This window comes from Narcine bancroftii, chromosome 5 (assembly GCF_036971445.1).
Source record: "Narcine bancroftii isolate sNarBan1 chromosome 5, sNarBan1.hap1, whole genome shotgun sequence".
NCBI classification, from domain to species: Eukaryota; Metazoa; Chordata; class Chondrichthyes; order Torpediniformes; family Narcinidae; genus Narcine; species Narcine bancroftii.
In genome coordinates this window covers 222,110,427-222,127,372 of record NC_091473.1, presented here as the reverse complement: position 1 = coordinate 222,127,372, position 16,946 = coordinate 222,110,427, and the positions used below count along the sequence as shown (strand labels likewise).

General features: G+C 43.9%; 1 protein-coding gene across 10 annotated transcripts in view; it reads left to right on the top strand.

Moving 5' to 3' along the window:
- LOC138764928 (serine/threonine-protein kinase 38) overlaps positions 1 to 16,946 on the top strand; it is a 132,087-nt gene that overhangs the window by 83,885 nt on the left and 31,256 nt on the right. For 7 of the 10 annotated variants that reach the window (XM_069941383.1, XM_069941384.1, XM_069941381.1 and 4 more), the window contains 2 exons: positions 14,217 to 14,360; positions 16,450 to 16,501. In XM_069941383.1, the coding sequence (XP_069797484.1) occupies positions 14,217 to 14,360; positions 16,450 to 16,501 (196 nt within the window). The remainder of the gene's footprint in view (positions 1 to 14,216; positions 14,361 to 16,449; positions 16,502 to 16,946) is intronic. The other 3 variants (XM_069941391.1, XM_069941385.1, XM_069941390.1) reach the window with 1 other exon arrangement.

The following is a 16,946-nucleotide window of genomic DNA, read 5'->3' as shown; positions in this document are numbered from 1 at the left end:
GAGTTTGTCAAATGTATTCAGGAAAGTTTTCTAAATATATAGAGATACCAACTAGAGAGGGTGCAATACTGGATCTCCTATTAGGGAATGAGACAGGGCAGGTGACAGAATTATGTGTAGGGAAATATTTTGGGTCCAGTGATCATAATGCCATTAGTTTCAAGTTAATTATGGAGAAGGATAGGTCTAGGCCTCTGATTGAGATTCTAAATTGAAGAAAGGCCAATTTTGAGGAAATGAAAAATGATCTGGAATGCGCGGATTGGGATAAGTTGTTTTCGGGCAAGAATGTGTGAAGTAAGTGGAGGATCTTCAAAGGTGGAAAATTTGAGAGTTTGTATGCTCCGGTCAGGAGGTTAGCAGGTATAGGGAACCTTGGTTTTCAAGGGATATTGGGGATCTGATTTGGAAGAAGAGAGGCCCTATAGCAGGTATAGGCAATGTGGAGCAAATGAATTAGTTGAGGACATATTAAAAAAATGGAATAAAAACCTCAAAAAAGAAATCAGAAAGGCTAAAAGAAGATGAGTTTGCTTTGGCAGACAATGTGAAGAAAAATCCTTAGGGATTTACAGGTATATTAAGAGCAAAAGGCAGGCCCCTCCAGCCCGGGTAAGAAACCTGCATAGGAGAAGGCCACTCCGATATAAAACCTACGACCCAAGGACCTCGCTGCCACGTCCCAGCTTGCTTGGCCACGGCACACGAACCATGGGTGTAAAGGGTGGGGCCAGTACTGCGCGCACTGCACTCCACCTAAAAGCTCCTTTGCGCAGGCCCGAGGACAGGTCCACGTCCTCCCCCTCCACGTCCTCCCCCTCCACGTCCTCCCCCTCAAAAGATGCTCACAAACTCAAGCTAGCATGCTGGAACATCAGAACCATGCTAGACAAGGCTGACAGCCACCGACCTGAACGTCGGTCTGCCCTCATTGCACATGAACTCCTCAGACTTGACATCGACATAGCCGCTCTCAGTGAAGTCCGCCTGGCAGATGTAGGCAGCCTCCAAGACCGCGGCGCGGGCTACACACTCTACTGGTCTGGCAAGCCTTCGGATGAACGACGCCTATCTGGTGTAGGCTTCATGGTCAAGAGCTTCATTGCCTCCAAACTCGAAAACCTTCCGACAGGCCTCTCGGACCGAATCATGTCCATGCGACTCCCACTTCAAAACAAGCGTCACATCACCCTCATCAGTGTCTATGCTCCAACCCTCCAGGCGGAACCAGCAGAAAAGAACAACTTCTACACCGACCTGCGCAACCTCATCCAACGTACCCCTACAGCCGACAAGGTTGTCATCCTGGGCGACTTCAACGCTCGTGTCGGCAAAGACTCAGAAACCTGGCCAGGAATCCTGGGCAAGCATGGCGTCGGCAAGTGCAACGACAATGGGCGCCTCCTGTTGGAGCTCTGCGCAGAACAGCGACTTGTCATTACAAACACGCTTTTTCAGCAGAGGGACAGCCTTAAGACCACCTGGATGCATCCCCGATCCAAACACTGGCACCTCCTGGACTACATCCTGGTGCGAGAAAGTGACAAACAAGATGTGCTCCACACCAGGGTCATGCCTAGCGCGGAATGCCACACTGACCACCGGCTGGTTCGCTGCAAGCTCAACCTTCACTTCAAGCCAAAGCCCAGGAACAATAAAGCCCCCAGAAAGAGGTTCAATGTTGGAAACCTGCAGTCAGACGAAGCGAGAGGAAACTTCCAGGCAAACCTCAAAGCAAAGCTCGACGTTGCAACCCGCCTCACGGACCCGTCCCCTGAAACCCTCTGGGATCAGTTGAAGACTACCATACTGCAATCCACTGAAGAGGTACTGGGCTTCTCCTCCAGGAAAAACAAGGACTGGTTTGACGAAAACAGCCAGGAAATCCAGGAGCTGCTGGCAAAGAAGCGAGCTGCCCACCAGGCTCACCTTACAAAGCCGTCCTGTCCAGAGAAGAAACAAGCCTTCCGTCGCGCATGCAGCCATCTTCAGCGCAAACTCCGGGAGATCCAAAATGAGTGGTGGACTAGCCTCGCCAAACGAACCCAGCTCAGCGCGGACATTGGCGACTTCAGGGGTTTCTACGAGGCTCTAAAGGCTGCGTACGGCCCCTCACCCCAAGTCCAAAGCCCGCTGCGCAGCTCAGACGGCAAAGTCCTCCTCAGCGACAAGATCTCCATCCTCAACCGATGGTCAGAACACTTCCAATCTCTTTTCAGTGCCAACCGCTCAGTCCAAGATTCCGCCCTGCTCCAGCTCCCTCAACAGCCCCTAAGGCTAGAGCTGGATGAGGTTCTCACCCTGGATGAGACATATAAGGCAATCGAACAACTGAAAAGTGGCAAAGCAGCAGATATGGATGGAATCCCCCCAGAAGTCTGGAAGGCTGGCGGCAAAACTCTGCATGCCAAACTGCATGAGTTTTTCAAGCTTTGTTGGGACCAAGGTAAACTGCCTCAGGATCTTCGTGATGCCACCATCATCACCCTGTACAAAAACAAAGGCGAGAAATCAGACTGCTCAAACTACAGGGGAATCACGTTGCTCTCCATTGCAGGCAAAATCTTCGCTAGGATTCTACTAAATAGAATAATACCTAGTGTCGCTGAGAATATTCTCCCAGAATCACAGTGCGGCTTTCGCGCAAACAGAGGAACCACTGACATGGTCTTTGCCCTCAGACAGCTCCAAGAAAAGTGCAGAGAACAAAACAAAGGACTCTACATCACCTTTGTTGACCTCACCAAAGCCTTCGACACCGTGAGCAGGAAAGGGCTTTGGCAAATACTAGAGCGCATCGGATGTCCCCCAAAGTTCCTCAACATGATTATCCAACTGCACGAAAACCAACAAGGTCGGGTCAGATACAGCAATGAGCTCTCTGAACCCTTCTCCATTAACAATGGCGTGAAGCAAGGCTGTGTTCTCGCACCAACCCTCTTTTCAATCTTCTTCAGCATGATGCTGAACCAAGCCATGAAAGACCCCAACAATGAAGACGCTGTTTACATCCGGTACCGCACGGATGGCAGTCTCTTCAATCTGAGGCGCCTGCAAGCTCACACCAAGACACAAGAGAAACTTGTACCGCACGGATGGCAGTCTCTTCAATCTGAGGCGCCTGCAAGCTCACACCAAGACACAAGAGAAACTTGTCCGTGAACTACTCTTTGCAGACGATGCCACTTTAGTTGCCCATTCAGAGCCAGCTCTTCAGCGCTTGACGTCCTGCTTTGCGGAAACTGCCAAAATGTTTGGCCTGGAAGTCAGCCTGAAGAAAACTGAGGTCCTCCATCAGCCAGCTCCCCACCATGACTACCAGCCCCCCCACATCTCCATCGGGCACACAAAACTCAAAACGGTCAACCAGTTTACCTATCTCGGCTGCACCATTTCATCAGATGCAAGGATCGACAATGAGATAGACAACAGACTCGCCAAGGCAAATAGCGCCTTTGGAAGACTACACAAAAGAGTCTGGAAAAACAACCAACTGAAAAACCTCACAAAGATAAGCGTATACAGAGCCGTCGTCATACCCACACTCCTGTTCGGCTCCGAATCATGGGTCCTCTACCGGCACCACCTACGGCTCCTAGAACGCTTCCACCAGCGTTGTCTCCGCTCCATCCTCAACATCCATTGGAGCGCTTACACCCCTAACGTCGAAGTACTCGAGATGGCAGAGGTCGACAGCATCGAGTCCACGCTGCTGAAGATCCAGCTGCGCTGGATGGGTCACGTCTCCAGAATGGAGGACCATCGCCTTCCCAAGATCGTGTTATATGGCGAGCTCTCCACTGGCCACCGTGACAGAGGTGCACCAAAGAAAAGGTACAAGGACTGCCTAAAGAAATCTCTTGGTGCCTGCCACATTGACCACCGCCAGTGGGCTGATAACGCCTCAAACCGTGCATCTTGGCGCCTCACAGTTTGGCGGGCAGCAACCTCCTTTGAAGAAGACCGCAGAGCCCACCTCACTGACAAAAGGCAAAGGAGGAAAAACCCAACACCCAACCCCAACCAACCAATTTTCCCTTGCAACCGCTGCAATCGTGTCTGCCTGTCCCGCATCGGACTTGTCAGCCACAAACGAGCCTGCAGCTGACGTGGACTTTTTTACCCCCTCCATAAATCTTCGTCCGCGAAGCCAAGCCAAAGAAGATGAGCAAAAGGATAGTAATGGACAAAATTGGTCCCCTTGAGTGGTCAGCTTTGTCTGGAGCCAAAAGAGATTGGGAAGATCTTAAATGTTTTTTTTAAATCAGTATTCACTCAGTAAATGGGCACAGAATCATGGGAAGTAAGGAAAACAAGCAGTGAGGCCATGGAACCCCTACAGATTAAAGAGGAGGAAGTGCCCGCTGTCTTAAAGCAAATCATGGCTTGAATTCGCAAACAAAGATTTAGGGAGGATCGTAGACATGGGCATGTCCTTCAAGCCTGCACAATGGATTGCAGTGTGAGCAATACTGGCCCCACCCTTTACACGTGGGGTTTATCTGCCATGGCCTAGAAAGGTAGGACAGTGACAGCCATGATCTCGGGTTGTAGGTGTTACGTCAGTATGCCCTTCTCCTAGATGGATGGCCTGATGAGGCTAACAAGCCCCTTCTGCCCGGGTTTGAAATCAGAATCTTTCTTCTCTTATGTTGGCTGCCAACCAAGGCTAATGAGCCGACCCTACCCATCCAGTTATTCCGCTGGACACTCGGTTGTGCCATGACGTATCAAACTCAGTGAAGCTGTTACTATGTATGCAGTAATGTAGGAGGGGCCATTTGCAGTGACCTCCTGCCTGGCAAGCCAGACAGTGGCAACATGTCGATCACGACACTTAGAAAGGAGAAGTAAATGGCACATAAGGTCCAGACCTTACCCACCACCTTTAAAGCAAATAAAGGTGGATAAAACCCCAGGGCCTGATAAGATATTTCCTCAGGGCTTGAGGGAGGGTAGTGTAGAAATTGTGGGGGCTCTGGCAGAAATATTTAAAATGTCCTTGGCTGTGGGCATGGTGCCAGAGGATTAGAGGGTAGCTCCCTTTGTTCCATTGTTCAAAAAAAGCTCCCAGAGTAATCCAGGAAATTATAGACTGGTGAGCTTGACATCAGTAGGAGATAAATTATTGGAAGATGTTCTAAGAGATCGGATGTACAATTATTTGGAGAGGCAGAAACTGATTAGGGATAGGCAACATTGGCTTTCTGCATAATAAGTCATGTTTAACCAATCTTAGAGTTTTTTGAGGAGGTTGCCAAGAAGGTTGATGAAGGAAAGGCTGTGGATGTTATCTGCATGGAATTTAGTAAAGCCTTTGACAAGGTCCCACGTGGGAAGTTAGTCAGGAAGGTTCAAGATGCTAGGTGAAGTCCTGAACTGGATTTTACAGTGGCTGGATGGGAGAAGGCAGAAAGTAGATGTGGATGATTGTTTCTCAGACTGGAGGCTCGTGACTAGTGGTGTACTTCAGGGATCAATGCTCAGACCATTGTTGTTTGTCATCTATACCAATGACCTAGATGATAATGTGGTTAATTGGATCAGCAAGTTTGCAGGTGACGCTAAGATTAGAGGTGTTGTGGACGGCAAATAAAGTTTTCAGAGCTTGCAGTGGGATCTGGACCAGCTGGAAAAATGTCAGATGGAATTTATTTCAAACAAGTGTGAAGTGTTGCATTTTGGAAGAGCAAACCAAGGCTAATGAGCCGAGCCTATCCATGGTAAATGGTAGAGCACTGACGAGTATGGTAGAACAGAGGGATGGATCTGGGAATACAGATACCTACAAAAAGTGGTGTCACCGGTGGATAGGATTGTAAAGATAGCTTTTGGCATATTGGCCTTCATAAATCAAAGTATTGAGTATAGGAGTTGGGGTGTTATGGCCAAATTTGGAGTATTGTGTGTGGTTTGGTCACCCAACTACAGGAAAGATATTAATTAGATAGCAAGTGCAGAGATGATTTATCAAGTTGTTGCCTGGACTTCAGGAACTGAGTTACAGGAAAAGGTTAAATAGGTTAGGACTTTATTCCCTGGAGTGTAGAAGAATGATAGAGGTATTTAAAATTATGAGGGGGGGGTAGACAGAGTAAATGTAGATAAGCTTTTTTCCACTGAGAGAACATGGGTTAAAAGTGAAAGGGAAAATGTTTAGGGAGTGGGTGGGGGGGGGTTGTCTTCTCAGAGTGGTGGGAGGGTGGAATGAGCTACCAGCTGAAGTGGTGAATGTGGGCGCAATTTTAACATTTTTTTTAAATTTTTTAAAATTTTTTATTTTTCACACCATAAATCATATTAGCCATGATATACACTATTTCTTTTTCACACATATACAGTGACTTTTTCTCCCCCCCCCCCCCCCCTTTCCTCCCAAACCACTCCCCCACCCCCCCCTCTCATCCATTTTAGGTATACAATCTAGGTTGCATTAAGCCAGTCAGACAATGTTGTCATTCAACAAAATTACACCAGAAATTCTACTGAGTCCATTCTTTTCTTTCCTTCTCCTTCCATCAACTTAGTTACTGTTTGTCCCCGGTAGGTTTTCGCTATTGTATTTAATGTAAGGCTCCTATACTTGCTCGAATATTTCAATATTATTTCTTAACCTATCTGTTATTTTTTCTAATGGAATACATTTATTCATTTAAATTTAGTAGTTTCTTCCTTTTAATTTGGTTATGTATTCCATTAATATTTAAAGACATATAGTTCAGCGTAGCCCTTTTATATTTTGTTTATCTTCTCTTTCCGTTTTTCCATCATTACCTTTCCTCCTTTTCCATTTCTGTTTTCTTATTTTCAACTCTTTATAAGACAACATTCCTACAACATCCAACATTTTCCTTATTCTCCTATTTCTATCTTATTTATCCCCAATCTCCCCTTCACCTCCTGAGTTGTCCTTTATCCCTTGTCGGACAACCACATCTCCCCTCTCCATTTGGATTTGCGAATCCACTCGCAAGCATCAACTGATTTTGCAGTGACCGCTATTTCCCCCCACCCCGCCTCCCCCAGAAAAGATTTCACTTTTCATATGTCACAAAGGTCACTCTTTTAATTCCCTCCTTATTCTCTCTATTCCATTACCTTCCCTTATTAATTCTTGTCTATACTATCTATATTTTCCTCTAAGTACAGATACATTCATGTATGCTCATTGTCTCTATTCACTCTTATACCTCTTTACCCGCATACATATCAATCGTGATCATTTTTACTCTCATTACCCGTCTTCATCCCTCAGTCTATTTTTTCTTTACCCACATACATATCAATCGTGATCATTTTAACTCTCATTACCCGTCTTCCTCCCTCAGTCTATTTTTGTAATTGTTCTGCAAATTTTCGTGCTTCTTCTGGATCCGAGAATAGTCTGTTTTGTTGTCCTGGAATAAATATTTTCAATACCGCTGGATGCTTTAGTATAAATTTATACCCTTTCTTCCATAAAATCGCCTTTGCTGTATTGAACTCTTTTCTCTTCTTTAGGAGTTCAAAACTTATATCTGGATAAATGAAGATTTTTTGCCCTTTATACTCCAGTGGTTTGTTGCCCTCTCTTACTTTTTCCATTGTCTTCTCCAGTACCTTTTCTCTTGTAGTATATCTTAGGAATTTTACTACAATAGATCTTGGTTTTTGTTGTGGTTGTGGTTTAGAGGCCAATACTCTATGTGCCCTTTCTATTTCCATTTCTTGCTGTAGTTCTGGACATCCTAGGGTCTTAGGGATCCACTCTTTTATAAACTCCCTCATATTCTTGCCTTCTTCATCTTCCTTAAGGCCCACTATCTTTATGTTATTTCTTCTGTTATGGTTTTCCATTGTATCTATTTTTTGAGCTAGTAGTTCTTGTGTCTCTTTAGTTTTTTTATTAGATTTCTCCAATTTCTTTTTTAAGTCTTCTACCTCCATTTCTGCTGCTACTGCCCGCTCTTCCATCTTGTCCATTTTCTTTCCCATTTCTGTTAAGGTCATCTCCATTTTATTTATTTTCTCTTCTGTGTTGTTTATTCTTTTTCTTAAATCCTTAAATTCCTGTGTTTGCCATTCTTTAAATGACTCCATGTATCCTTTAAAAAGAGCAAGTATATCCTTTACCTTGCCTTTCTTTTCTTCTTCTATTTCACTGTACTCTTCCTCTTCCTCTTCTTCTTCCTCTGGGTTGACCATCTGTTGTTTCTTTGGTGCCCTTTCCTCCTCTTCTTTCTTGTTTCTATTGTCTTCTGTGGTCTCTTCTTGCTGCAGGTGTTCTGCAGCTGTCGTTGCCGGCTGTGGAGATCGACTCCCCAGCTGGTCCCCCCTCCCGTCGGTGTGTTTTTTTTCATTCGCATCGCGCACTTTTACTCGGCTCTGCGAGCCATTTTTGTAGTCCATTATTTACCGACCTGAGGGAGCGGGTTTCTCTCTCCGCAGCGGGCCTCTTCGGACAGGTAAGGCCTTCACATTTTTCCTCCTTTGTCTTCTCTTCCTCTCTTCTTACCGTTGCTTTCGATTTTTCTTTTTTTGTCGCCATCTTCTTTCCACCTTTATACTCACTTTTCAGGAACTTTTATTTCTGTGCCTTTGTGTTTTCCTTTGTTTTTCCCGACTTTTCTGGAGAGGGCTGGAGTTCACCGTCCGGCCACTACTCCATCACGTGACTCCTCCGCGCAATTTTAACATTTAAGAAGAATTTGGACAGGTACATGGAAAGGAGAAGTATGGAAGGCTTGGACTGGGTGCAAGTTGGTGGGACTAGGCCAAAAAAAAAAGGGTTTGGCCCAATAAGAAGGGCTGAAGTTGCCCGTTTCTGTGTTGCAATGTTCTATGGTTTCATTGACTGCAAACCATCTGGTCCAACCATACAAATACGGTGGTGTCAAGATCAGGTCAGAGGCTGGGTGTATTGCTACAAGTGGCTAATCACCTGATACCTCAAGGCTTTTTTCTGCTTTCTGCAAGGTAAATCAGAAACACTAAGGAATGCTCCAATCTTGAATGAGTGCATTTGCAAAATCCCTTGAAGCTCTGCACCACCCAGGCACCAGCAGCCTGCTTGATTGACATCCTGTCAACCTCCCTTAACATTACTTCCCCATACCCACATGTGGGCCAGTGTGTTTACTGTATTCAATGCCCCTTTCACACTTGCCAGTGATCCCAAGAATCAAATGCCAATCAGCCGTTAAAGTGGCAAGTGTGATAGCAAAATCTCCTCAGCGCTGGCGTCAGATGACATTGTCTCACGCCTGGGATTGCCAGCCTCGACCCCTTGTACAATCCCCGGTGTCTGCAGATGCTGGCACTGAGATCAGGCAAGTGTGAAACAAGCAATTGCATTGCAGGCACTTCCTATTAAAGGTAGAACAGACTAAACGCCGGGAATAAACCCTTTCAAGCGTGAAAGTGTTTTGGTTAGGAGTGGTCTCATGTGAAAGGCCACACCCCCATTCATATCCCTGGCCACTGAACAGCTGATTTACTGGGATGCAAGTGTGAAAGGGGCTCAAGATGCATTGCAGTTACTTAGAGCATCTGGGGAAGTGGGTACCTAGCAACACCAATGGCTGTGGATTCCTCTCCAAACTATGCATGTTGTTGCAACATGCATGAATGTTCGTTCTCTCTCTCTCTCTCTCTCTCTCTCTTGTTTTTGTGTTACAGAATATTCAGTTCTTGCACTGTTCTAGAGGTCAGAAGGCACTTGCAAGGGAGGATTAAACTGACAGGTTGTTACTGCTGCTGAGTATCTGCAGCTTTGCCTGTTTTCACGAGATTCACAGGCTTGCAGCTAGGTCTAAGAGTGTGGAAATATCAAGACTAGGATTGATTTCCTTGGCAGAGAATGCTGAAGGAATATTCAATTTGAGACCATGAAACGAGAGGCCTGGAAATCATGAACAGGAAGGACTTGTTTCCAATAGCAGAAAGGCTTAAACACTAAGGTCATTGTTAGATGTCCCATAGGAAAACTTCAAGGGAAAAAAAAATCACCCTCTGAATTGACAACAGTGTGTGCACACAGAGGGTGTGGGTGTATGGAATATGCTGCCAGAGGAAGTGGTACAATTATAATGTTGAAAAGTCATTTGAACAGATAGATGAGCAACAATGGTTTGAAGGGATCTTGCTCAAATTGGGGCTAACTCGGATGAAAACTTGGTCAGTATAGATCAGTTGGGCAGAATGGATTGTTTCCATGCTCCAAAATTCTGACACTGACACTGACAACCTGAATGGGAAAAGGTCGGGGGGGATGTAAATCTTCCATATATTTTTGCAACTGTAACCTCTAAAGCTGCAATCTGAGAGCAGGCTGGCTGGATGACCGATGTAGTGATTTTTGGGAGGTGTGGATGTCTTGGGCTGAATGCTGGTCTTCTGTGTTTCCTCATAGCAACACAGAAGTCCAGCATTCAGTCCAAGACATCCACACCTCCCAAAAATCACTACATCGGTCATCCAGCCAGCCTGCTCTCAGATTGCAGCTTTAAAGGTTACAGTTGCAAAAATATATGGACGATTTATGTCCTCACCACCTTTTCCCATTCAGGTTGTCAGTGTCAGAATTTTGGAGCACGGAAACAATCCATTTTGCCCAACTATGAGGAAATGGAGCCTGGAAGGATGAAGAGTGCAAATAGAAGAATGGGACACTTTAATTCTGGAGCAATCAAGCCTGTCCCATTCCATGCATTTTCTGCATAATCGTACAATCTATCTGATTGACTTATTGAAATGATACTTGAATCTGTTTCCATCATGCCTTCAAGCAACAAATTCAAGATCACATACACGCATTAGATGAGTGGTTCTCAACCTTTTTCTTTCCACCTACATACCAGTTTAAGTATTCCCTGTGCCATAGGTGCTCTGTGATTAGTAAGGGATTCCTTAAGGTGGTATTTGGGTGGAGAGAAAAAGTTTGAAAACCACTGTTTTAATCGTACCTAATTGACTTGTTATGTGCACCGTTTCATAACTCCAAAGGAAATGAGCCAATGACAAACTTTCTCATGCAAAATATTTCAGTAACAATTGGGTCTAGAGCAGTGATTCTCATCCTTCCCTTCTCACCCACATACCACCTGAAGCAATCCCTTACTAATCACAGAGCGCTGATGGTATAGGGAATACTTAAAGTGGTATGTGAGTGAAAAGAAAAAGGTTGAAAGCCACTGCATTAGATGATAAAGTATGTCCACCTGACACGCTCTTTTTGCAAGTCACCTTAATTCATTTCCTTTTTGTCTCTTGACCCTTTCATCACTGGAATAAGCTTTTGTTTATTCACTTTAAATTTTTCAAGTTTGAATGTCTCCATTGAATCGCCTCTCGTAAATCTGTGCTTAACAATCCTTGTTCACCCACAAACAGAATTGAAAGTCCTTCATTTACAGGATCATTCTTCTGTTTTTTTTTTACATTGCAGTGAAACCACGTTAGAACGCGATTTGTTAATCTGAAAAATCGCTTATAGCGTGGGTGTCTGTGGACCCCAAACATTGATTTTAGGATGATAGTGGCTAACAGCCACAAACTCAAAAATGGACTTTATGACTTATTTACAAGATGTGTATGTCAATATGTGGAGTTTAAAGGTCTTAAAGGTCTTATTATAGGGTTTGAGTCACAGTATTCTGTTTTCCTGCTTCCTGAATCATGATGTATATGCATCTGTTCCACGACTCGGCTTTAACACAGTACGAAATCTTGGACCCCAATTACCGCGTTCTAACTGTACTTTGATGCAGTGGCTAGAATTTGATGCAGTCTTTGATTTAAAAAAAACATTAGAATCCCCATTATCCAGCTGATGACCGATATGAGAATTTTCTGGTTGAGTGGTTGATTCACTCCTTCAATGCCTAACTAATACATGTACACCATTTAAAAGAAAAAGTGCAAAATGTAAAGTAATTAGAAAAAAAATAAGTAATATAGTCTTTAATTATGTAAAGCTCATTTTATTCAGGTAATTCCCATAATTTACAAAATTTAAATTCTAACCTGGCTCACCTCCACTCGAGTGTTCCCAGTCAGGCCCTCGGCGCACCTTCTTCTCACTCACTACCCGACTCGCCTGATTTCAAATTTATTGTCAGAGTACATATAAGACACCACATACCGTCCTAAGTTTCTTTTTCCTATAGGCAAGGCAGAATAACCACTTATTGGTCATGCAAAAAAGAAATATAAACAACAGGACAATACAGAGCCCTCTGGTGCACCATAACTGGTAGAGATTGTGATGGAGATGTTCTTACCAATCCTCACTGATTGTGGTCTGCAGGTGAGGAAATCAAGGATCCATTTACACAGTGGGGTGTTTAGTTCCAGGTCTTGGAGTTTGCTGATCAGTTTTGAGGGGATGATGGTGTTAAATGATTAACTGTAGTTAATAAAGAGCATCCAGATGTTCCAGGGCTTTGTATGGAGCCATTCAGATGGCATCTGTCATAGACCTGTTGCTACAATAGGCGAACTGGAACTTATCCATGTCGCCACTCAGAGAGGAGCCGGTGAACTTGAACACCAACTTTCAAAACACTTCATCACTGTTGATGGAAGTGCTACTGGTCAATAGCCATGAAGGCAGGTTACTGCAGGCTTGGGCACCAGTATTATTGATGCCTGTTTGAAACAGGTGGGTACCACACCCTGCTGAAGTGAGATATTGAAGATATCCATGAATACATTGATAGGTTGGTCAGCACAGATAAGGCAGCCCACACGTTATTCCTATATGGGCAGGATGGGGTTATCTTGGGAAATGGGGGTGAACAGTAGTGGTTCTTGTGGTTGAATCAGGCATAGAAGGCATTGAATTTGTCAGGGAATGAAGCTTTGTCATCTTCTACTTCACCAGATTATATTTTGTAGCAGGTTATGTAATTTAGCCCCTGCCACAGCTGTCTGGCATCCCTCGTGGTTTCCATTTTCGTCTGGAAAATTAAATTCTGGATAATGGGGATTTTACTGTATTAATATGACCTGCTTTCTTTTAAAGATTTGTGTACTAAAATATCTGTCTTTGTTCATTTATCTCCAATTGAATATACTCTGTATTCAAAATGCATCACTTCATACCTCCCTCAGATTTCCTGCCACCTATGTGATTCCATAAGCCTGTATATAACCTTTCGAGTCCACTGTGTCCCATACTTGCAAATTTTTCATCATCTGTGAATTTTGAAATGTTGGTCCAAATGCCCAAGTCCAAATAATTAATAAATATCTGTGTAGAACCCAACTTACAAGGGATGTAGCCTGATGCATTCCTCCAATCTACTGGCACCTAGCCTGCCCTCACCTCTCCCACCTCGAATACTGTGTCTGCCACCACCTTCATGTCCCAAAAATAGAACACATTCAGTGGCAGCTGAGAGTCAGTGCCCTCCTGGTGTGTAGATGCTGCCATGTTGGTCCATCAAAGTAAAACAGCCCCTGGATCCCTGAGACCTGAGGTGTCATTTTTATATTTAAATCTATTTATCTTTTATTTTAAATTTATACAGTACTTTTTTCTTGGTCATGGGCATGGATGGTTGTAAGTCGCATAAGTCGTAACTAGGGGACCACCTGTATATACAAAAGCATCTGTTGTCCTTGCCCACACCTTTTTACCTGATCTAAAAGGAAGTCATGTTAATCATTTTCAGTTTGCATTTTGACAGGTTTGCGCTGACTTTTAACTCACACTTGTCCAGTTGACTCAATTTCATTCAAAATATTCAGGCAATGGCTTTCAATCACTGATTGTGCTTTAATTCCTTTATTCTCATGTACTAAGAAACAAAATGCGATAATACACAATGTTAGCATTCACCAATGTTAAATCAATTGTTCTGTAACTGCTGCTGAGAAGTGTAAACGTGTAGCTAATGTCCACTGAATCTATTAAATTGTCATTGCCTATAAATGATATGCAGTTCAGCTTTCGCTCATGGTCACCCGAGTTAAGTTGACGCAATCAGCTCTTCCTCTTGCATTTTCTGCCACATTTTGTCAACCAGCAACCTTGTCTTTTAAAAATAAAATATCTCTGTGTGAGGATCAGAGTTCAAAAAGGTTTTCCGGTACAATGTTAAAAAACGTGGAGAACAAGGAAATTGGCAGTTGCATTCATTGTATGGTAGCTCGACTGGTGACTCAGTGGACTGCAACAGCTGTGCGAAATAAACTATTATAAATTCCTCCATTCTCATGTTTGTTTTTGCTAGGCAGGTAACCATGGCGATGACTGGGCAGACGACCTCCTACCCCACCATGAGTAACCACACAAAGGAGCGGGTCACCATTACAAAAGTTACCCTTGAAAACTTCTACAGTAACCTGATCGCACAGCACGAAGAAAGAGAAATGAGGTAAGCACGCAGGATGTTTGTGTGCTTACTAATGTCTGTCTGCAGACTGAACACATCTTGTTCACCGTGCACCAGAAATCTCCTACTCTGACTTCATCTCCTCTGATATCAAACGACCAGTCTCACAATGACACGCAGGAAAAGGCCATTGCCTGAATTACTCACCTGCTTTCAATCACTGCTTTAATTCCTTTATTCTCATGTACTAATAAACAAAATGCGATAATACACAAAATTCGGCAGCTTTTGCCTGCCATAAATGTACACAAAGAGGTGCATTGCCCAGCACCCGCAATGAGAGAAAGAGAAGCAAAAAAAGAGATTGATCAAGCTGAATTAATTTCTGGAGTATCACGCTTTACAATCCTGTCTCCAACCCGTCCTCTCCACTCCCCTTTGTGTATGCATCTTTATTTCACCCCATCCTTCTTTCCAATCTACTGCATGTGAAAAATTTGTCCAAACCCTCCCACGTTTCTTTGTTTCCTCTCTCTCCTCATTTGCACCACCCACCTCTCCACTTGCCCCATCACCTCCCAACTTTAGCTTTCCTCGCCCTCTATGCACTGAACCTGTACTACCTCCTTTGTCCTTCTAACTCTACTTCTCTGACCCTCTGCCACACCTTCTTTTCCGTGAATGTGTACTTTGACTCTCCATTCTGCATGAAACAGCCAATCCATGCCCTCCTTCGCATACTGTTGTCCTTCACTCATTCCTGCTCATCTTTCTTTTCAATGTTACTTAACATCATGTACCCTTCCTCTTGTCTCTCATTTTCCCCTTATATGCCCTGCGATATCCCAACTTCTGCACTCCCTTCCACCCTCTCTTCCATCTACGTGATCTGCCCACCACCTGCCCTGTGCAATTCCCCTGCTTGATATTGCACACAAAGATCCCATGTAATTTAATCGGCGTCTCTAGCAGCAGGACAGAATGTTGCCCTTATGCTGAATCTTATTCAGAGTAATTTTGGATCAGCCTCTTCAACTGCCCAGACTGACAGCAGAGGAATTTGATTTATACCTTTTCTGGCTGCAAACAAAACTCGAGGACTCCTGGTCACCATGCATTTCTAATGTTATGGTGAAGTCACTTTAAACTCTTTCAAGGAGCTACAGTTGCCTGAGATTCTTGGACCAGTCCCATAGCCTCCACTGACTGTCAGAAAAAACTGACCCACTAGACCATGATAACTGTTGACCATCTTGGTCCCATGTGTAAAAGATCTAACAAGTGAGTTGCCTGGAAGCTCCACAGTTTTCCTGGGCCTATGATTGACAGGGTCCATGAGCTGGCACATTAATCCATATCAGCTCTTGGATTTCCAAAGGATCTCAAGATAGATGTGAGGAGGATGATGGATTGTTCCAGGAGGCTGGTGCACCTCCAACACCATTCAGGCCAATGAAAGTTGGTTATTTCAGAAAATACCCCAAAAAATTGCATTCTCTCCACTGGGGCATTGTGGCTGCAGTATGTTATTTATAAAAGGCTCTTCATCAACTTGCTAAGCCTTGATTGCTGTAATTTTCAAACCTATGATCATCTCGAAGGAAGAGGGCACCAGTAATGTGGCAATTCCACTTCTTTCAAGTTCTCTACCAAACTTTAAGCGCTCCTAGCTTAGAAATCAATTGCAATATCTTAACAGATTTTTGGTCTAAATTCAGAGCCCTTTTATCTAATAGAGTAGTAGGTTCAAGAATACAACTGCAACCCATTACCTAGAACTACTAGGGATGAGGAGTAGATGCCCTCCACTCTATCTATTTTTATTTCACATAGCATTCAATATTTGTTGGTACTGGTTGGAGGATTGTTTATGGTGGTGATTGGACTGCCAATTACGAGCTTTTTATTTTGCTGCGTTTTATATTGTTTTAAGATTTTGTAGCTGTCACATCCAAAAGAGTAGAATTGAGCAGAATCTTTTGTCTGGCTATTGATGCATTTCCTATAAATTAGCCTTCGACATGAAAAAATAGAAGGACTCATATCAAGCTTGTGTGTCAAGTCCTGTGAGCAGACTTGGACATGTGGATATTTTTCCCAAACTACTTATCCAATTTTATTTCTCCTCTAGGCAAAGAAAATTGGAAAAGGTAATGGAAGAAGAAGGCCTAGGAGATGATGAGGTAATTGTGTTGAGTTTGCTCTTTGGTCTTGGCCTGGCCAAGTTCATTTTAGCTAAACAACAACTTGTATTTGTGTAATGACACTAATATGACAAAGTAACAGTTGGGAGACCAAAGTTGAAGTTGTCTGCTTGGAGTGGATATCCATTCAAACAGCCACATTTGATCAGGGAGAGGGTCATATCCTTTCACTTCAAGTGAGATAAGGGACAAAAAGCAGTCCAGTAGGGCGGTGGTTAACACTGTTACAGCGCCAGCGACCGGGTGAGAATCTGGTGCTGTCTGTAAAGCATTTGTACATTCTCCCCATGTCTGCATGGGTTTCCTCCCACCCTTCAAAATGTATGGGGGTTACAGGTCAATTGGGTATAATTGGGTGGCATGGGCTGGAAGGGACTGTTACCGTGCTGTATGTTTTAACTTTTTTTTAAAATTAAATAAAAAA